At 44.7% G+C, this 21,517-nt stretch overlaps 1 protein-coding gene across 3 annotated transcripts in view; it reads left to right on the top strand.

Moving 5' to 3' along the window:
* The window catches only part of LOC118777732 (CAP-Gly domain-containing linker protein 1-like), a 52,574-nt gene that overhangs the window by 19,133 nt on the left and 11,924 nt on the right, over positions 1-21,517 (top strand). The window contains exons 4-18 of one of the 3 annotated variants that reach the window (XM_036528855.1): positions 166-290; positions 576-792; positions 1,779-1,976; positions 2,784-2,887; positions 3,348-3,408; positions 5,715-5,819; positions 7,665-8,522; positions 8,758-8,853; positions 9,654-9,711; positions 10,269-10,352; positions 10,942-11,098; positions 12,467-12,632; positions 13,578-13,730; positions 16,961-17,098; positions 21,387-21,493. In XM_036528855.1, coding sequence (XP_036384748.1) covers positions 166-290; positions 576-792; positions 1,779-1,976; positions 2,784-2,887; positions 3,348-3,408; positions 5,715-5,819; positions 7,665-8,522; positions 8,758-8,853; positions 9,654-9,711; positions 10,269-10,352; positions 10,942-11,098; positions 12,467-12,632; positions 13,578-13,730; positions 16,961-17,098; positions 21,387-21,493 — 2,627 coding nt within the window. The remainder of the gene's footprint in view (positions 1-165; positions 291-575; positions 793-1,778; positions 1,977-2,783; positions 2,888-3,347; positions 3,409-5,714; positions 5,820-7,664; positions 8,523-8,757; positions 8,854-9,653; positions 9,712-10,268; positions 10,353-10,941; positions 11,099-12,466; positions 12,633-13,577; positions 13,731-16,960; positions 17,099-21,386; positions 21,494-21,517) is intronic. The other 2 variants (XM_036528858.1, XM_036528856.1) reach the window with 2 other exon arrangements.

Genomic DNA, 21,517 nt, shown 5'->3' on the forward strand with positions numbered 1-21,517 from the left:
GCTGAAAGGCAGGTTGGAGAGCACATTTCCATTCCAAGATACCAACTTTTGCTTTACCCCCTGTTATTCCAGTCTAGTTAATTACTTTTCTAGTATGTAATGTGTAGTGGATAAATACGTTGATAGTGTTGTGAGAGAGGCTCAGTGTTGTCCTTCTTCTCTCAGGTGGGGGGCACCAAGGCAGGGGTGGTGCGCTTCATGGGTGTGACGGACTTCGCCAAGGGGGAGTGGTGTGGCGTGGAGCTGGACGAGCCCTTGGGCAAGAACGACGGGGCGGTGGCAGGTACCAGGTAATGTGGCAAAACGGCTCACCCTGCCACCAGGAACTCTGCTTACTCTTCTCTTTACAGTGAGGCCAGCCCCGATCAGGTCTGTGGCTGGAATTACATTCTCAGTAATGTCCAACCACATATGCTGTGTTGCCTAAGTGATATTGGTAAGGGCTATTTCGTATGTCCTGAGTTCTTTGGAAAAGAGAACCTCAATGATACCATTCAGCACTGGGTCCTGGGTGAGAATATTTCTGTGATTCAGGGCTTGATTGCTGTCAGACTGTTTTTCACTTGTGTTCCCAGGTACTTCCAGTGCCAGCCCAAGTACGGCCTCTTTGCCCCAGTGCACAAGGTAACACGTATAGGTTTCCCGTCCACCACACCGGCCAAGGCCAAGACCAAGGTGCGCAAGAGCGGGGCCACGCCCTCTGCCCTGAAGCGCAGCCCCAGTGCCTCCTCCATCAGCTCCATGAGCTCTGTGGCGTCCTCTGTCAGTGGAAAACCCAGCCGCAGTGGCCTGGTGAGAACCCCTCTCTGTCCTGTGACCTCACTTCCTGTCTTCCTCAAACCTAATCTTCCATTCAGTCAGGTAGCTCTTCCATCTGTGGCCACATTGTTACATGAGCATGATTCCTATCACCCAGCTAGTCACATAGCCCACCTTCTCTCAGTCAGTACCAGCTGTACTTGCCACACATCATGTGACCTCTGTTGCACAGTCACAAAATCTTGCCTCCTGTCATTCCCACAACTGGCCACACTCCTACCTGCTTTTCCACAGTGGAAACCTGAGACAGGGGAATCCAGAACTACAAACTGTAAACTACCAACCAAAAAAAGATTTCAGAGATTTCACCAATTCGTATTTCTATTGTATTTCCAGACTCATTGTGAGCCTGAAGTGGTTATGTGGACTTACGTGTGGTTTCACCTCAGTCGAATGTAATTTCCTCAGTTCTCGTCCCCGATTCTTGATTCTATCACCGACAGCGGTAGAGCCTCAGCCCTGACAGCAAGTCTCTGAAGAGCCTGCTGGGGCAATGATTTCAACATGCTGACATGAGTGTTGTTCAAATGATTCCAGCTCTGGCCCTGGAAAATACAGTGCACCCTGCAGAGCGCCTCGCTTCTGTTTAATCCAAATCCTTAATCACTTAAGGGGAACAAATCCAAGAGCTAACCTCCTGGGTAGTGGTGTGACATGTCAGCTAGGAAACTGGGCTTGGGATCAGAAGGTTGTTGGCTAAATCCTTGGTGGAGTACCATGGTTGTACCCTTGAGTGAGGCAGTTCACCTGAGTTGCTTCAGTAAATATCCAACTGTAAAACTGAAAATATGTTCCAGGCAGAGACATCTACTAAGCAAATAAATTATAATGAATAAATGGCCTTGAGGTCAGGGCTTTGATTCACTGCAGATTTATTGATGGCTGATATACTCAAGGTCAGTGGCTCTCTGGGGAAGGTGCGGGATGTGTTCTGATCCTCTCCTCCCCCCCAACACCAGCTGACGGAGACATCATCCCGCTATGCACGGAAGATCTCAGGCACCACGGCGCTGCAGGAGGCCCTGAAGGAGAAGCAGCAGCACATCGAGCAGCTGCTGGCCGAGCGCGACCTGGAGCGGGCCGAGGTCGCCAAGACCACCAGCCACATGGGCAAGGTGGAGCAGGAGCTCACCTTGATGAGGGAGAGCCAGGAGCAGGTTGGGGGGCACTGAAAAACTGCAAGCATGTCATCATCAATGGCATACCACACACACACACAAAAGCTGGCAACAGGCAGATGCTATCACAGACAGCTGTATTACAGTCAAACATGAACAGTCATCACTGCTGCCTTGGCAAAAAGCATTTAATCTAAAAAAATTAAGAGTCAGTGCTACATTACATTTTCAGTTTTCGGCTGTCTGTGTATAACATGCGCAGACATTTCTGACCTTTCAATAAATAATAAGCATTCATTCTTCAGTTAATTTTTGAATATATTCAGAGAACATTCAATAGTCTACTTGTTTAAGAGCTGTTCAATCCAATCCATAACAGATAAACCTCTCTTCTGTTTCTTAAACAGAACTAGGGCGCCCCCTCTCAGGATCTGAAAGCACTTGCTTACTAGAAGTATTTGTGGCTGTGTTAATTCCACGCTATACACATGTGGTGACAGTATAAGGCATGGCATAGGAGACCATAGTAGATTTTGTAAACTGATTTTCTTGTTTCACTAAAATTAAGTACCAGTTTCTTGTGTAAAATAATGTGATTCTGTGAGAACTGACAGTTAATTTCTGAAAAACAGTTCTCCTGATCTGGAAACAAACCTGTTTCTGGACATGCATGCACAAATCCAGTCGTCATGGCTCAAGGGTGTCAGTGACAGTGATGAGTAATACGACCCTCACAACCCATACCCACCATCTTTCTTCTGTTCCTAGCTCTCTCTTTATTTTTTTCTGTCTGTTGCTCTCAATGTCTTTCTCTTATGTGTTTCTCTCTCTTTCCTTCTCTGTTAGTATGTGATGGAGATGGAGGCCAAGATGGACCAGCTGCGCATGCTGGTGGAGACGGCCGACAAGGAAAAGGTGGAGCTGCTGAACCAGCTGGAGGAGGAGAAGAGGTGATGGGAGCAGCGGGAGGGTGGTGGCGGGTGTGGTTATGAAAGGGGGATTTGGTGGCTGTGTAGCATTGCGGTAAGGAACAGGACTCTTATCCAAAAGGCTGTCGGTTCCCCTTTGGGGCATTGCTGGGGCACTGCTGTTGTACCCTTGGGCAAGGCATTTATCCCAGAATTGCCTTAGTAAATATCCAGCTGTATAGATGGGTAACATGTAAATAATTGTAACCTATATAAGTCGCTCTGGATAAGAGCGTCTGCTGAATGCATGTAATGTAATGTAATGAGACAAAGGTGAAGAAGGATGCTTCCACTGGGAAGAGGGGGTTGGGGGGGGGGGGTAAAGAGAGAGCGGGGAAGAGAGGAGGGGAGAGTAGTAGTATAGTAGGGTATTTCCACAGGTGACATGGTTCTAGAGGAAAGAGAATGGAGGAGTGATGTCGATTCTGTTATCTGTCTACAGGAAAGTAGAGGACCTTCAGTTCAGTGTGGAGGAAGCTTGCATTACCAAAGGTGACCTAGAGGTAAACAGACACCACAGGCATGCACACAAACTCGCACATGCACAAAGGCACTGTAACACAATGCCGCTCGGAAACAGGAAGGGTACTATGGCAAGAGATTGGATTTCTTCCTGTACTGGTGCTCACCTGATCTGCACTAATGTATCCATTGCTTAATTGTCTTAACAGCCTAAATGTAGATATTGCTTTGCAGACATCTCCCTTACTTACAACCATTTTCAGAAGTACAGATGCAGACCCAGATGAATGTTATTATTAAACACAGATGATAGTGAAAATACTTCAGCTATAGCTTAGGCCCTTCTCCGAGGGGCAATACAATAAGACATAACTAAAACCTGAGCTCAGACCACTTGATCTTGAAAATTCATGTAAAATTTTGAGAAAAAGTGATTGAAAAAGAATGATTGAATAAGGACAAACTGCCCACAAAGATACTGCCAAGCACAAACTTGGATGATTGGTGCAGAGTGGACTGTTGTTTAGTCAGTTAACTCCCCCTTAACTGTTGAATCACACAAGTCCACACAATGTTGTTGCAGTGCTGACCAATTGAAAATTGTCTGTTCAATCCGTAATAAGTGCTCAAATTGGACAACTGTATGATGAGTGCATCATAAACAAACTTCCATCCTTCATTTTCATGACCATTTGAAGTACAGTTAGAGCATCACATGACACAAGATTAACAGTTTAGACTTGCACTCAACCAAGTGGAATGTAGAAAACATCTGATTGGACTCTATGTCGGTGGATAATCATTCTAATAAGGCCTCAGATTATAGCCATAATCCATATCAGTTAAGTGGTGTTGTTCTGATAGCTGAGTTTAATTGGATCCATGATCAAAACATCATCATCAGACCCAGGAGAGCTAAGTCATGCCAAGTTTTCTCTGTAACACTGTGTGTCTGATGGCAGGGAACCCTTTGTCCATCTTAAATTAAGGAATCTCTCCCATAAAAATTTCCAAAGCGGTCCAAGTTGGGATGGACTCCCATCATCCAGAGATGACTTCTGAAGCCATCATTACTACATTACTGTATCTCGGCTACTTAATGGGATACCGTTAGCCTGCAATGCAATTGCAGCATGCTGGCTTGCTCGAATGCCAGGCAACTGACGAGGCTCACATAGACTCCCTGTTTCAGTAATTGGATCTTTTAGCAGAGTTCGTTGTTCTTTAGTATGTATTCCACATTACAGGACACACTCTGCAGCTTGGTTCTTCTGCAGGCATACTGAAGCTGCCGAAGACATCCGACTTTGAACTTCAGATTTAAAAAGATCATTCCCAGCCTACAGCTACGTGTGCGGCTTTTTAACACTAACTACACTCTACTGCGTTGACTGCATTACTTGTATGCATGTTAAATTTTCAGAAAAACTAAACTTCAAATGCTTTTTTGTGGGTGATAATGGCAATAATAATAATGTAATACCTTGCTTTAAACCCATGAATGAAAGTGATACATCTTTTTTTCTCTAATGGTATCAGCTTCATCCATGATAGCAAGCGCAGAGCACTTCCCTAAAGGTTTTCCACACTGTGCCTCCATTGTACAGCTTTCAGTTTTTGACTCATTCTCTGAATGTTCCATATTATTTGTTGTCATCATTATCATTCCTTCATTAATGATTATGACCATTATAATCATTATTTTATCATATTATTTCTTGGGGTCCTGGTATTTTGTTTGCTCTGTTGTTTTTTTTTTTAACTGCTTATGGTCAGAGCTGACTTTGACTATGCTGTAGAAACAGCAGCACTGTATGTGAATGGTTCTTGCATGTCCTAGTGCATTATGGGCCTTCAGCCTAGTGTTCACAAGGACATGCGATGTTCTTTACCAACCCAGGTCTTTGAATGGGGTCACTGCCCGAAGGTTTATCCACATCGTTTGCTGCCCTTTCTAAATGAGTGGTCCAAGTCCTCTTTCTTTTTCTTTCACTCATTCATTCGTTCTTTCATTTCCCACTCTTCTGCTGGTGCTTTTACCAGCACGACCCTTTTCGCTGTCTACATTTTCTTCATTTATGGCTGTTCCAGTTGCAACAAACAGCTGCACTGCTGCAAGCATTGCCCATCCCTCTGCTCTCGCTCCACCTAACCCCTCCCCCTCAACCGTTCCTTCTCCGCCTCATGCATCACTCTCCCCGCTTCACTCCATCACCTGTCCTCACTCATGGAAGGTGCTCTTGGCATGGCCTGCATGAGGCTCCTTCCCTTCCCACAGCTGTCGGCCGGGGCTGGCATGTGACGGTGGCACTGGTGTGTTCTCTTCCTCTTCCCTCTTCACTAACAGACGCAGACCATGCTGGAGCATGCCCGCATTAAGGAACTCGAACAGAGCCTGCTCTTTGAAAAGACCAAAGCTGACAAACTCCAGAGGGAGTTAGAAGACACTAGGGTAATGGACCTCACTCTGCGTAGGCGGTGTTGTTGGGAGAGGGGGGATGGGGTGTGTGATGTACGTCATCTCAGACCCTTCGTCTTTGCCAGGGAGCGCTTGTGTTCTGTTTTTTTGTTTGCCTTTTCCTGTCCATCGGAGGGTGGTGTAGGGTTAGTCCCTCCCATCGCCCCAAGTCTCCCATGTCCAATTTTTGTGGACAGCTGGAAAATGTAAAAGCGAGCTTTTAAAGGATATTCAAAGGGATTTAGAAAGGGTTCCCAAGATTCTTGAACATAACATCCGTGAACATCATGGAAAAATCATGAAAAGTGGTCAAATGTCCCACTGTCCTTGTTGCCCTGGAAAATGTCCCAAACATTAAAAACAAAAGTTTGCACTGACCAAAATATATCCATCGTTCTTGCTAAATCACAAGATTGATGCAATTTTCTACCATGATTAGCAATGTCAGTGTGCCGATATTGCTAATAAATTGCCTTGTTCATTGGCTTGTTTGTCACACCCACAACCAAAAGTCAATGATGACTGGTATTAGCTCCCACGATCATCCAAAAGTAGGTGTCACAATATAGTTTTAAGCAATGCCTCTCAAAAATTTGGAATTCCATCATCAAAGCAAGCTTGTTTCATGAGAAATTCATGAGAAACTATTCCAGTAATAAAATTGAAGTAACTAATGTAATTCTTAAAATTCTTATCATTAAAACATCATGTAAACATCACAGAAAATATAAACATGATTTAAGTGCAAACACTGTATTAGTTGCCTATATAAAAAGTAATACAAATGTAAAAGCTGTTTTTTTCAACATTCTTCTGTTCTTCTTTCCATTTTAACTCAAAAATGGGTGCTGTTGATTGACAGATCAGCCTGTAAGTTTTGAAGACTCTTAGTGCTCTTCTCAACACTAATGATTAGAATAATAATTTGCAAATGGGGGCCTCACGAAAATATGACACATATTGTAACACTGTTACCCCCTAATATTAGTCTGTGTTCTGTGTTGTGTATGTATTATTTCCATAATGATAATGACATGGTAATGACAATTTAGTTTGTCTCCTAATTTGATGATATCTGAGATGAGGTTACAGCAACCTCCATAATCGAAGAAAACTTCCACACATTCCCAAATCTACTAGTCAGGTCTACCATACAGGTTAAGCGAAAGGTTCCAAGGGCTTTTCCCTAACCTAGACCGCAACTAGGAACAGCTTTGTGGCTGCAGGTAATGCACCATAAGGTGACATTGACTGGTCAGAGATGTAATAATGGCTGTCACCAGCTCTCAGTTGTGTTACACTGGTCTTACCTTGTGCCGCTTTCACCTCCTGCTCCGCTGTATACCCCACAATGCCCCCTCTGATTCCCATGAGCTTTTGCTGGTGTCACTGGTTAGCCAGCACCTTCTCTTCTTCCTGCTGCTCTCTTATATTTCTCTAATGCCCTCTCCCTACCAAACCCCATTTCCTTCCCCCTCCCCTCTTTTCGGGGGTCAAGACTTGGCTGTATTTCCAGTGTCTGTATTGCCAAAGGACACTATAGTGTGTTTACCTGTGGAGATGCCCTCTGTATTTCCATGGGTACTCAGGTTCTCCCTCTCCAAATATAGGGCGGTATTAGTATGACAGTTATATTAGACCCCTCAGCACTTTTAACTAGTTATGCCCAGAGCAAGCTTACTAAAACAAAGCTCATTACTTTCTGCAACTCATAATTGTTCTGAAATGGTTCTGTGAGACACTTCATAACACTTGACAAACAGTCCTACAGTTTCTTTGTAACCCACCTGGTCAAATATTCCTGAATGATGACTGAAAGGTAGGTTTGCTATCCTGTAGGTAGCCACTGTGTCAGAGAAGTCTCGTATCATGGAGCTGGAGAGGGAGTTATCCCAGCAGGCGAAGGAGATGGCAGACCTCAGGTTTCGACTGGAGTCTTCGCGGGGGTCGGGGGGTGATTCAGCCTCCCTTCTCCTAGATGAGCTGAGCACACTGAGAGCGCAGGTGGCGGAGCACCAAAAAGAGCGAGGGGCCCTGAGGGAGAAGCTGGAGGGCAGCGAGAGGAGCCACAGGAGAGAGCTGGCCCTGCTGCAGGCCGCCAGCGACAAGCTCTCCAAGGACAATGAGCTGCTCAAGGCCCGGCTGGGGCAGGCCGAGAAGGAGCGCGCCGAATCTGCCGCGCTGTGGCGCTCCAAGCTGGAGTCGGCCCTCGCCTCCCACCAGCAGGCCATGGGAGAGCTGAGGACATCCCTCGGCAAGGGGGCCGGGGCCCAGTCGGCCGAGCTGGTGGAGCTGAGAAGCAGCCTGGAGAGGCTGAAGGTGGAGCACAGGCTGGAGGTGGAGGACCTCCGGGCGACGCGGGCAGCCGAGGCAGAGGAGCTGCGGGCCCGCCTGCAGGAGGCGGCGAAGGAGAAGGACGGTCTGGAGGAGGCACTGCGCAACAGCCTGGAGAGCGCCGAGGAGCAGCACCTGGTGGAGATGGAGGACGTGCTGGGCAAGCTGCACACCACGGAGCTGAAGGTAAAGGAACTGGAGCAGCTGGAGGGCAAGGTTAGCCAGCAGGCTGCTGAGCTGCAGGCCCTGAGGGCACAGCTGAGGGGGGCCCAGGAACAGGACCAGCATGCCGAAGGTAACCTGGAGAGCCTAACAGCCAAGCTGGAGGCAGCCGAAGCCCTGTCTCTCTCCCAGGGCGGCAAGGTAGGGCCTGTTCATCCACTCATTCTCATGTTTTCATTCATAACATTTTCGCTAACTGTCCATTTTCAGTTGTAACATATTATGTTTTCTTTCTGTGAAGAGAACGCACACAGCATTTTTGTTTTAATCATTAGAAAAACCATTGTTTTCTTCTTGGTTTTTTTTTTTTTTTTTTGCATTTTTCCATTCATGATTTATTTTTCCTTTCAACCGCTGTCACCCCATTGCACCACAGTTCAGTGAGCTGGCCAGTGAGCTTGAGAGCAAGCACCAGGAGGTCCGCTCTCTGCGGGAGAGCCTGGCCTCTGCAGAGCAGCAGCTGGACAGCTTGGTAAGTGGAAGGGCAGGAGGGGTACGTGCAACTTCGGGAGGGAACCACAAAAGCGAGGGTGGGGGTGATGGTGGTTGGCTTAGTTCAAACTCATGGCTTGTGTATATGCTATGAACTATGCCAGCCCACTTGTAATATAGCATGGCAGGTAGGATGGGTTAGCATGCAGCTTATTATAGCAATTGAGACTGGAAAAAGAACTGGCATGCACTATGACCCTGCGTGCAACTGAGCTGAACACCCAGCCTCATAGTGCTCGTTCAGGTAAGTGCAGGGAACCACGTGGTCTGAAGTTCATTTTGAAAATGGTATCTTTTCTGTGTAATGTAGTTCGCTACATTGAGGTGAATGGTTACCCCTTTGCATTTTGGCAAATCTTTGCCACTAGAGGGACACCTCATTCTGCTTTGCCTGAACAGAAATCGGTGAGATGATACTGACTCACTGTGGTTGTGCACTGCTCTCTTATCCCAACAGCTTTCAGCTTGTTGATCTCTTAACCCAAATAATGGTAACCCAAATAATGGTATGAAAAATTATAAACTGCTCCAGGGTTACTGCCTGGGGGGAGAATCCTAAGAACACCTGGTTTAGGTCGGTTCAGGCAAGGAACCTGTGTTTGGGAATACTATGGCTCAGATCACTCACTCAGAGGAGTCTGGCATTTGAACATCATTCAGTGATAGTTTATTCATATTTGGACCATCAAGTCCCAGGCAGTGTAATAAAGGTGTTCATTTTAATCTGTGCTGTGCACTTGAGGTAAATAATCATATTGACATGTACATTTACTGTTACAGAAACAAAAGCTTCAAAGAGACTCAGAGGAAGAGGTGAAGGCAGCACAAACTATGCAAGGTAAATAAGCTCAGTTGATGAGAAATTAAATATATATTTAAAGCTTTTTTGGATTACTTATTTAAATTCCATACTTTACGTCCTATAATTCATGTGCTTCACATAAGGATGTTTTTGCAGAGTTCTCCCACAAAATTGTAAAGTGCTCCAGAATCAGCAGTGCATTTCTTATGTTTCTTTTTGGTTTTATGCATGATAATTTACCAACCAGTTTACAGTAAATGAGGCTATTTTATGATAAATGTACTTACTGTTTTACATAAATGACTCTTAAAGAATGACTATTCTGTACGGGTTCAGTACCAAGCACATGCAGATTTTTTTGTCATTCTGCTTTCCTTTTTTATAGTCTGGATGATGTAAATGGGGCCTGTTTCTTTCTTGTTCCTGAAAAAGCGCCGCTAACCACTAACCCTGAGACTTAGTCGTATAGTCTGCCACCGCTCCCCCATTTCCTTGTAAACACAGTGGGCCTACGTGTAATGCTCTGTGGTCAAACCTTGTTATTTTTTATTTCTCCTATGTTTCCTACAATCATTCTTTCTGTTTGCTTTCAGAGGTGCTTGAGAAGCTGGGTAAGAAAGAGAAGCAGTGCTCGACACTCTCTGCTGACGCAGAGGCTCTGAAAGCCCAGCTGGCAGGTCAGTGCTTAGTATCTGACACTGCTTTAGCTTGAAAACTCCAGTGATGAAGAAGATAGAAGATAGATCAGAGAGTCACATGGGTGACTCATAGTATAGGCACTCATTGTTGGGAAACATACAAACCAAGCAGATGTGAAAGATATGTGGTTTATTGCCCTTTTGACCAGCCAGTTTGCATAGTGATCCTCCACATACCAGCCACACCAGCCATGTGTATTGGTGTAACAGCTTGTTGGTGTGACAGTGTGATGTGGGAAGGAAGGTTCATGCACCTCACCATCTATATGGATACCTTCCACTTTTATAATTGAGACCCAAAGTAGAATGATTTAACATATATAGGTAAAATGATTGTGTGTGTGTGAGTGTGTGAATATCTCTCTGTCTCTCTTTACATATATGTATATATATATATATATATATATATATATATATATATATATATATATATATATATACACACACACACACAATCATATATATACAGGTGTGTGTATATACACATATGTATGTATGCATGATATATATAAACAATTCTACTTGTATATATTAAATGGAATATGATTTGAGAAACTGTTCTGTGTAGGAATGGAGAGGAAGATGAAGGTGGCGGAGGAGAAGTTGGACCAGCTGACGAAGGACAAGGCCAAGCTTGAGAATGACATCGCAGAGATGATGAGATCATCAGGGGACAGCTCTGCCCAGCTCACCAAGATGAATGATGACCTCACTCAGAAAGAGAGGTGCATACACATTTTCATTCGATCATACTCAGTGCTCTTGTCAAACAAAGATTGACATTTTACATTGTCTTAGCAGACAACTGTATGCAGGGTGATTTACATCAATTTGTATGGCTGAATATCTAGCAAAGAAATTCAGATTAAGCACCTTACTTAAGGGTTAAGCAGTCATACCCTAACTGGGGATCAAATTAGCAACCTTTGGGTAACAAGCCATGCTGCTTACCACCATACCTCACTGCTGCTATTTTAGAATTGTTGTTTTGTTGAAGATCATTCATCAGAGAGCATCCTATCAGTAGGTTCATAAACTGATGCCTTCTCAGACGGTGCTTATGACATTAATATTGACCTGACCTGACCAAGGACTATCTACTGTTGTGATCTGTATAGTAGCTCAGTCTTTTTGACCAATAAGCATGAATAACATGACTGAGTTTTCAGTTTCAGTTACGTCTTCTTGTAATTTTGTAATCTCACTTCACGTCACTTCACATTGCTGTGAAGACTAGCTACATAGTAACTCTTATGAACTGAAGTTAAAATTCACTCTTGGAAGTCAATTTCCTGCTGAATCTCTAATATATGTATACAATTTGATAATATTGTCTTCTCCAAAGCTTGTAAGTGTATCTGATTCTTTTTTAGATTTTATTATTAATGAAAGTTGAGAGGCTAAATGGAGCTGGCTAATACTACAGTTGACGGGACCTCGGAGACGTTTACATTTACATTTATTCATTTAACAGACGCCTTTATCCAAAGCGACGTACAAAAGTACATATAGTGGGCTAACAACAGACACAAGGGCAAGATGTGTACAGGTCACAGGAGACAATGACTCTTTCGATGTTGGCAATTACTCAACCCTGTGAACAAGTTTCATAATAGCTGCATGGGTTAAAGTGGCTGGTTTGGCTATTACTGTGGAAGTATCATGCATATCACAGAAAGACTTGTGTGAAAGAGTGTGAAACTGCTGACCGTAAGTTACTGAATAGTTGATAAGACTTGAGAGCAAGTGAATGATGACAAGCACTGATTATGACAATGGAAACTTTTTTGGATGGAAACATTGAGCAATTGTGGAGGTAAACTACACTAGCTATCCCACCTGTTTTCAGAGACAGTCGTATGAATGTACTGTACCCCCTCTCCATGTTCTAAGAAATACCCCAACATTTAAAACAGCCTTTTAAGTTTTAAGAAAACTTAAAATGTCTCTTTGAACAAAAATGAACACAAGTGAATAATTCTATGAAAGTCTTTACAATCCACAAATGTATTGTGTATGTACAAAAACTTGGCTAGACCCTTCAAGGCTTTGGCCTTGATCCTCCCTGTTCATCCATGCCTTCCCTCCTGCAGGAGGCTGGAGGAGCTTCAGGTCCAGCTCGCAGAGGCCAAGGAGCAGGTGGCGCACTCTGAGGAGAACCGGCGAAAGGACCAGGCCCGAGCAGAGCAGGACCTGCTGGACAGCAGGGACAAACACCGGGCTGAGCTGAAGGCCCTTCAGGAGAGGCTGGCCCAGCTGGTGAGTGAGGGTGTCAGGGGCCACGTGGGGCCCCCACTGGCCAGGGTTTAGCCCTTCCCAGTCTGCCTCTCTAAGCTCTGAGATGATCTTGTGGCCTTAGGGAACCAAAACTACATACAAACACACATCCATACATGTACACGCATGCACACACATTCACACATACAAATTCCTTGTAAATTCAGAGAGTGTCGGTACTTTTTTCCACATAATGGCTTTCAGTTTCAGTAAGTAACCACAGTTACATCATCTGAGCCTGTGACCTGTTTTAAAGTAGGTGTAGTTGAAACCACCCTTTCCTAGAGTGCTTATTCGGTGGGTTTCCCCTGAGCCCACCATGGGGTTTTTTTCTCACAGTGTCCGCTTTATTCTTATGTGTATAAGAGTACACTTTAATGGTTATTCAGGGTGCCAGCAGTCTCACTGCCATGTGATCATGTGGGTATGGTCTCCACACCATCAGGAAAGTCTGCACTAATATCATTCTTCTGTAAAAGTAGTTTCCTCGCAGTCACAACAGTGGTCACAGCTATTAATCCTGTAGAATATGATGTTGGTAGAATAAGAATATTTTCAGTGATCTTTTGATTTGATGTTCACCAGCTGTTGTATGATGTAAAGTCTCTTGAAAACTCAAAGGATCTTTGTCCTTTAAAGACCCCTAACCCTTACTGGATTACTTGTTGCAATTCAGCGCTGAATATTCAATTCAGACTCAGGCCTCTCTAGCAGGACCGGTCAAGCTTTTTTCTGCTTGGCTCTCCCAAGTCACAAGACTATAAATACATTCACCACTACGTGTACATTCAGGTTAAACCAGTCCTCTAATCCATCATAAAAAAGTAAAATGAGCGTGTGGTCAGAAAAACTGCAGCTCTTTTGGACCGGTAATCTCCTACCCGCATTCTGACCATACTCACCCCTTTCTCCCTCTCCCTGGTGCAGGAGAAAAGTGTGGAGCAGAGCCAGGCCCAGAACCAGGAGCTGCGGGTCTCTCAGGCGAAGACCCTGAGAGAGGAGTCGGAGCGGCACGGGCGGCAGGTGAAGGAGCTGGAGCGACTGGTGGCGGAGCTGCAGCCCTACAAAGAGCAGGCCCACGTGAGCGCTACCTGGATGTCTCTCTCAGACTGTCTGTCATGGGGGGAGGGGTGCAATACACATTTTTTCCCTCTTTACTGTGCTAAAGAAGCTTGTGGTTTGGTGTTTTGCAGCCTCCATGTTTTTTGAAGATGGTTATATTTTGTGGTGCAGAAAGGCTGTAGGTTTAGCCTTGTTTTCAATGTGAGTTTCATGAGTTAGCCTAGTGATTATTCACTGGTGTTTTTATGGTCAGTTGTGTCAACATTCTTTTGGATATTTTCAGCATTGTTCTATTGACTGATGAAAGGTTGCCATTGTTTTTTGTTTTCTTTTTGTTGCGGAGGAACAGATTAATATCGGTCATTTTATAGTCTTGGATATCTTTCTCATGAATGGCTGATTTCATTTGCGATGGAATCTTTATTAGACCCATTCCAAATAAAAATTAAGAGTGTATGAGGCAAACTCAAGACCATTTAATTTAGTCTTTTTCCAGCAAACCTTTTTTTATCAACTGGAATGTATTATAAAGCCATTAAATCCATTTGTATTTATTCCAGACTGTGGCAAAACAAACAGTGTATTTATGTTGCCTCATTTTATGCATGAACGGCAATTTTATTATCATTAAACACTATAACCTCATCATAGTGTTCTAGCTTTCATAAAAGTATTTTTATATCTTTCTCCCTTATTGGTTCATAATAGCACAGCAATAATCATTCTCACTTGGAATCATAAAAGTACATCATCTTATGATTCAATACAGCAGTTGATAATACTCCCTTATCTTAAGGCTTTTAATGCTTCTAAGTCCCTCGCCCCATGGAATAACAGATTATGTTCGATGACACAGGGACTAAAAAGGTGGAACCGCAAGCATAAAGCAAGGTTGTGAACTTAGGCTTCTGTTAGTGAGTACTTCTTTGCATTGCATGGTGCCAGTTCATTTGTTTATGTATGTCTGTTTTGCTTGCGTGTGTTTAACCAACTACATCTGACTCGTTATTTTCAACAGTTTGAATGACTACCATTTTTCCCCGCTAAACTTTTGCCTTCTTCCTTTACCATCACTTAATTCCTGTAGTCTATCCATGCTGAGCTAACCTCTACCAGGCATGCGACTGAACAGTTAAGGATGTAGTTGAAGGATCTGCACTTAGAATCTGTGAACATCTCCAGCTGAAGTGGTGAAACTCGGGGCTCTGAACTGAGCCCTTCAGATGCCACTCACAGGATAAGAGACAGTGCGATTTGCACTGGAGCAGCATCGCAGAGAAGTGTCATTGAAAACTGAGCAGCTGCGGCTGCTAAATGGAAAGATGTGAGCCAAGAGTCAGTGGGTGGTTCCAGGCAGGGGGCAGGGGAGCCATGGAACTGAATGGCTCGGGGCTGGGAGGAAGGTGTGTTTGTGTTGGAGCTTCTGGGAGAAAACGAGAAGCCAGCAGAGAATGTCCATCACAAGGAGATGTTCCAGCTAGCAAAGGTGGCTGTGACCCAGCTAAATCAGCTCTAAGGCTTGTATAGGCAGGGAGAAAATATGACTACCTGCAGTAAGAATGGAGTGCCTTTGAATCTACTGTGCAGCAGAAAGCAGAGGAGTGTTTGTAATAGTAGAAAGGAGCTTTAATTAAGAGGCAAGATCCAACCTAAATCTAACCTGGTGGCCATGCTGGAGAAAAGATAGCAGAGAACAAAGCAGGCTGAAACACAGAGGACAATGGAGAGAGGAGAGAAGAATAGAGACCTCTCTACTACGATAGACAGCAAACCTACAAGCCCAGCAGCCAGAATGAATGTTCTGTTAATTCCATGTAGAAGGATCAAACAAAACGTAATGGAGGATCAGCAAGTGGTACCTAACTGTGAGATATACTAGATGGAGCAGCCCATCCCAACCTCCTCAGTCCCCTGCTGGAATACGGCCTAACTTCAGGCCTCTGGGTCAGGTTTTGGGCAGTGAATTGGTCCCTATTGCAGTAGCCAGGTGAATGGTGATGGGGAGCACTTCATGCTGCTATACAGGGCCATGACAAAGAAGAGGAGAGAATGCAGGTAGAGATTGTCTCCAGGAATAGGCCAAGAATAGGTCTTCACCAGACTCACTGCCCTGCCTAACAGAAGCATGCCATTCTCAGGGCTACAGCTGAATCAGCCCTCCACAAAAACACTTTGTCTGAGTAGCTTGAGGTACACCATGACTAACGAGCGCACTGACCCCATGTGGGCTGGCTTGGTTTGTTTCACGTGTTTGTTTGGTTAGGTTTCAATATGGCTGCATCCCCACCCACAACTACTAACAACATTTGATGACTTTATTAATAATAAATAATAATTTTTCAGATGTGATGGATGGTGTGAACTGCCTAGAGACCTGTGGGTTAATTGCCACAATTACAAGGAGCGGATTAGTCACCGAAGTTTCATCATGTTCTATTTTCTATTTTCAGTGGAGGCAGATTTCACGTTTCACCTCAGAGTACAGTACACTGAAATAACAGTAACATCTGTTCAGAAACCTTTGGATAAAAATAATACTTGGAGCGGTCAGTGTTCTCAGAAAAGTGAAACAGCCAGTGCATTTGAAAAACCACTCATGTGGGGTTTGAAGAATGTTAATTGGTTTACAGCTGTCTTAGCCCTTCTGTTGCGTGTACTGTAGGAACCCATGCAGAAAATCAAGCATTGTCGTCATCAATAATTTGTACTTTTTCACGCACATGTACTGAAGCGCATATATTCTTTCTCAGTCTGCCAGGGCTTTTTTTTATCCACAGCCTCTGAAGTGGATTCACTGCTAGAACATAATCTAAAATAGACAATAGAGATATGATTGGATATGATTGTGTTAGTTGCACTGTACATGAATTTAGTACCCAACCTGGGCAATTATAATTTGCTTATGTAACAATTATGTAATCGGGGAAAAACACAGTAAATGATGTTCACGGAAGCCTCTTCTTTAATGAAGTCTCATGTTTTGAACAGGAGAATCAGTGGAAAATTCAGCTAGATAAAAAGCATGTGGATTATAATAAACAAATAAAAAGCGGTTGTGAAATCATTATAACGATGGACCTTAAAGAATATTTGTAGAACCTTTTATGAAGCTGTTTGGTAGACGCGGTAAGATGCCGAGGCGCACGCGAGCATGTGCGTCAGAGCTTTGTTTGGATCCCTCCGCCCTCGCCCCCGGAATGCTTTTCAGGGCTATGTTTTATTGATGCCCTACTTCTTTCCATGCGCAGGCCTCTCAGGCTGCCGGGCTGACAGCGCAGGACCTAGAGCGGCTGGAGCGGGAGAAGGGCCGTCTGCAGCAGGAGCAGGACCAGACGCAGGCCCTGCTAGAGGAGAGCAGGGCTGCCCAGCAAGAGCTGCGGCTTCAGGTGAGGGATGGGGGCGGGGTGGGGCGGGGCTAACCTGGGAGGGGTGTGGTGGGGCGGGGCCTGGCTGTGAGGGAGTGACACGAAGGGTCTTATGTGTGGCTAAATAGGCCGATACGCAGGAGCAAGTGCTCAAAGATTACTTCCAGCCAGGTGATTCTCCCCAGAGCCCCAGAGCTTTTATTTATCATAGTTTTGATTTATTTGTGATTTAAATACACAAAAATACCACTCAGCTGAGCCACAGTAATGCTCTAATTTGGCAAGCTTGTCAAGCTGTGAAATGATCGTAGATGTCTAATTTTGGAAAAAAGGACAAAAAGCTATAAATTCCCAACTTTTGTCTTTCTCTTCAGTAGCTTTTAATGTCTCTGTGTACTCTGGTGTTTGGCTTTGATGAAAGATAAAATATTCTTTGTATGTAGGTGTGATTCTTTTCAATATTGTATTTGAAGGATCATTGTAAAAATATGAAAATGGCTTAAATAGATGCATCATTGCTATTGTTGTGGTTGTTTGTCATTATTATTAGTCATTTGTCCAAGCTACTTTCAGTTTGAGTTTGTGAATAGAATAAAGATAACCCGCTGGCCAGTGATGTCACCATGGAAAAACTAAGAAGTTATTTTTAGATGTTGACGAATGCACTATTTTTATGAGCTGTTTATGAGCAGATTTTGAGTAGAATAATAAGGACACATGATTGAGTAAAAGAACTGATGTCAGCCCATCTGGAAAGACCTGAAAATCATTTCCTTACCCCTACTAAAGAAGTGATCAAGTGAACCTATTACCATCGCACACATCACACACATTGTTTGTTATAAAGCTAACTTTTTATTGACTGCACCTTTTAAATAAAATTGCAGTGCAACAGCTTGTTCACCTTGGATTTGAACAAACAAAGCTCTGGCCCAGAATCTAGCGCTACAACCATAACAACTACATACTGCCCTGTGGACATCTAGCTTTACTTGCAACACGTGCTTATATAAGCACTCAAACAATCGTTGCGTGTAATGAACTCAGTTTTGGTCCAGGGGCATTTTGTATTTACATAGCTGTGCAGTTTGCACATGTTGGGTCACGGGAAGTGCATTTCAGACCACTAATGCAGAGAAGGCCAATGGCTATTCCTCTGTCTGTCTTTGCCTCTGAGGGTAGCAAGCATGCATCCCCATCCGTTTACCCAGCTCCAGCCTGTCCAGATGGCGAGTGTCATTATGCAACGAGAAAAACAGATTAGAGATTAGATGAAAGCTGAAGAAGACGAAATGCACACGCGCATGCTGTGTACGGAGAGGAATAGGGCAGGTCCCTCTGAAGGGAGTGTGTCTACATGGCAGCTCCTTTGTTATCAGGAGTGACTCACTTCTCAAAGCGTTCGCTGCTTAGCATGAATGAAACCTACAGCTGCTGTGTTGTGTTGTGTCAGCGCTGTAGAGGGGTAGGGAGAGATGTGTGAATTTATCATACACATTGATGTTACGTAAATTGACTGAATTTCCTTGCTTTTGTTAAATATATTATTGTGTCTGAGTGATGAAGATTTAAATTGGAAAACAACAGAAGGCTATAAAAATCACTCATAAAATGCGTTGTAAGAAATTGGATTGATTAAAAAATTAGAGTTGAATGATACAAAGAATGAAGAAGAATTGTGCCCAATCAGCATTAAAGTCAGTGAAGATTTGGAGGATGTATGTGTTTGTGATCATGACTCTAAAAAGTGACTGTAAAAGGCTAAACCCTAGAGAGTTTCAGATTATGAGATTACAGCATCATTAATCCCATCAAAGGAAGAAAGCCGTGAGGATCTGAGTGAGAGTGGTGACTGTTCGTAACAGTGCTGAGCCATCTCATTCGCCGATCCGCTCTGCCTTGCTGTCCCTCTGCACACCCCCCCCCCTTGCTGTGACGTAACGCATGCGCCAGCTTGAACCAGTCTCCGCAGCTTGCGGCGGCTGGGCCGTCACGCCTCGCTGAGCGGTTAGCCCGTGTGCACGTGTCGCGTACCGCGTCAGCCCGTCCCTGGATGACTCAGTCGCTTGCTGTAGTCTCAAACCACCCCCCCCCACCTTTTTAGATGGGACTCTTGCTGCCATGCGGGATCACCCAGCCCAGACCAGGGTAAGGAAAGGGTTCATGGGAATGGGGCAGGGTGGACAGCTCTAGCCCAATCCCCCATGAAGACCTTGGTCTGTTGCGAGCTGACAGCATGTGCTGAAGGGGAAAGGGAGACGGACGCCTGGGTGGCCCTTTTCTTGTGCCGAAAATGAGATGAGACAGCCAAGTAATCACTGGAAAGGCAGCGGGCCCCAGAGCCGGCTGCCGATTGGCTGAAGGTGGAGATAGGGTCTGCTGCTTGCTAATAACATAGAGCGCGTGTGTGCGTGGGAGGGGGGCGGGGGATTGCTGCCAAATGGGAGTGCATGGGAGAACAGCTGAGAGAGGGAGGAGGGCAGGAAATGCATGAAGATGGGAGGGGGGGGCCGCAGGGAACGAGCAGCAGAGCGATGGATGGAGAGCGTGTAGAAAGGAGGGAGAGGAACAGAAGGGGGGGGGGGGGGCTGACAGCATCAGAGAGGGGCATTACGTAATCTCCAGCGCGTGCGAGAGCGTGCACTCAGGCGACAGCAAACCGTGCGTTCTCCGTACACCCAGCACATTGCTCTCTCGCGGCTGTAGCGCCGATAGTATTCGTGCCGAGCAAGCGAGCGCGGGTCTGCAGACATGGACGTGGCCGCCTTACAGCAGAGCTACTCCAGCCTCTACGTCCCTCACTTCCAGGTAACACGTGCACCTGCTCGTAGTGGTTGCCCCGTTTTCCTCTGTATCAAGAGAATGTGTATGCGTTTGTCTGTCAGGGTCATTGATTGATGTTTGATGCTGTGCAACCAACCAAGAAGGACTTACTACTGAATCAGAAAACGTGTTGGTTCCCCTTCTCTCTCTCATGCTGTGTTTCAATGGATGGCAGTGGCGGGAAGCGTGAGCTGTGCTCTGGTTGTAAGCGCGCGGGGTGCCAGCCGCCGGCGCCCCGCGGCGAAATTCTCAGCTGCGGGCTGTCGCGCGCCGGGTGGAACGAAGCGAGGCTGTGCTCACAGCAGACCATGCTGACTCTGTTATGTAAACAAGCGCGGTCTGTCCCCGGCGCTCTCTCAGCCCGCCACCCCAGTCTCAGAGCGGCCCCTCACGGGAGGAGAGGCGGTGTGGACAAACCCAGCGCAACATGTTCATATCTTTTTATCTGTCGTGAATTCTACATGTAAAAAAAAAAAAAAAAAGCGTGAGGGAGCAGAATGTAAACGTCTTTGCTTTGAAAAAACGTCTGTGCCGGGGAGGAAAGACGGTGTTGGCCATCAGCGCTTTGGAGAAATTAGTTATTGGCAGGAGTTATTTTTAGTCGTCCTTGGTGAGGGATGTAATTAAGAGACTTAATTGTTGAAATGGAATGCGGAAAGAAAAGGGATGCATGACAAGCTGGAGCGAGAAAAGACTCGCTTATGGGGGAAGCTAAGCGAAGCACGCTATATCCCTAGTGAATCAATGCACAAGTACCACAGTAACTAGTATAGAAAGTATAGCAAACCGGTTCCCTGAGCTATGATGTTAGTTATACACATTGTATGTATTCCGTGTGAATTATTTTCATGTTGATTTAAAGTTTTGTGAAGTGTACAGTGGCAATTCAAGCGGCTAGAAAGGATGCCATAACTGTTTATCAGTTTGATTGATTGACATCCACCTGAGGTCTGTATATTCATAATGAGCAGGGGAGCCCCCAAACCACCATGGGGAAGACTCCCTCCTCTTCAATGTGGATTGATCATGTTGTAGTGTGTTTTCATTGCATGATGAATTATACAGTTATGTGGGAATTGGTGAAAGGTTTGAATAATAATTTGTTTATTGTTTATTATTATTATATGTTTGATGTGTCTGTACTGTAGGATTAGGTCATATATGTTGTACTACATACTGGATAAAAGAAGCAGTTTGATTGCACAATAATTATGAGAGAACTTGACAGATTTTCAGATTTCTCCTTTCTGAAGGGTTTGAAATCTGTGCTGTTGTTTTGAGGACTATACAATACTTGGAAATGTTTTTTTTTTTCTTCAGTAAGAGGTTTTGAATGTGATATGACAACAAAATATCTGAAATAAGTAATGAAGTGTGTAATAAGTGATTAATAATATAAAAGACAGGACTGTAAAGGATTATAGTCGTCGATCAACGGCTGTCGGTATAAAAACCCCTTCTGTCTCTGTTTTTCTCCTGCCTCCAGCTTGATGCTCTGAAACAGCAGAACTCCAAATACCAGGAGGAGCTGAATCTGTCCAAGGAGCAGCTCAGCACAGAGAGCCAGCGGATGGGCAGCCTGTGTAAAGAGATGTGAGTATCAGCCGTTCCTCCCAC

This window comes from Megalops cyprinoides, chromosome 5 (assembly GCF_013368585.1).
Source record: "Megalops cyprinoides isolate fMegCyp1 chromosome 5, fMegCyp1.pri, whole genome shotgun sequence".
NCBI lineage: Eukaryota > Metazoa > Chordata > Actinopteri > Elopiformes > Megalopidae > Megalops > Megalops cyprinoides.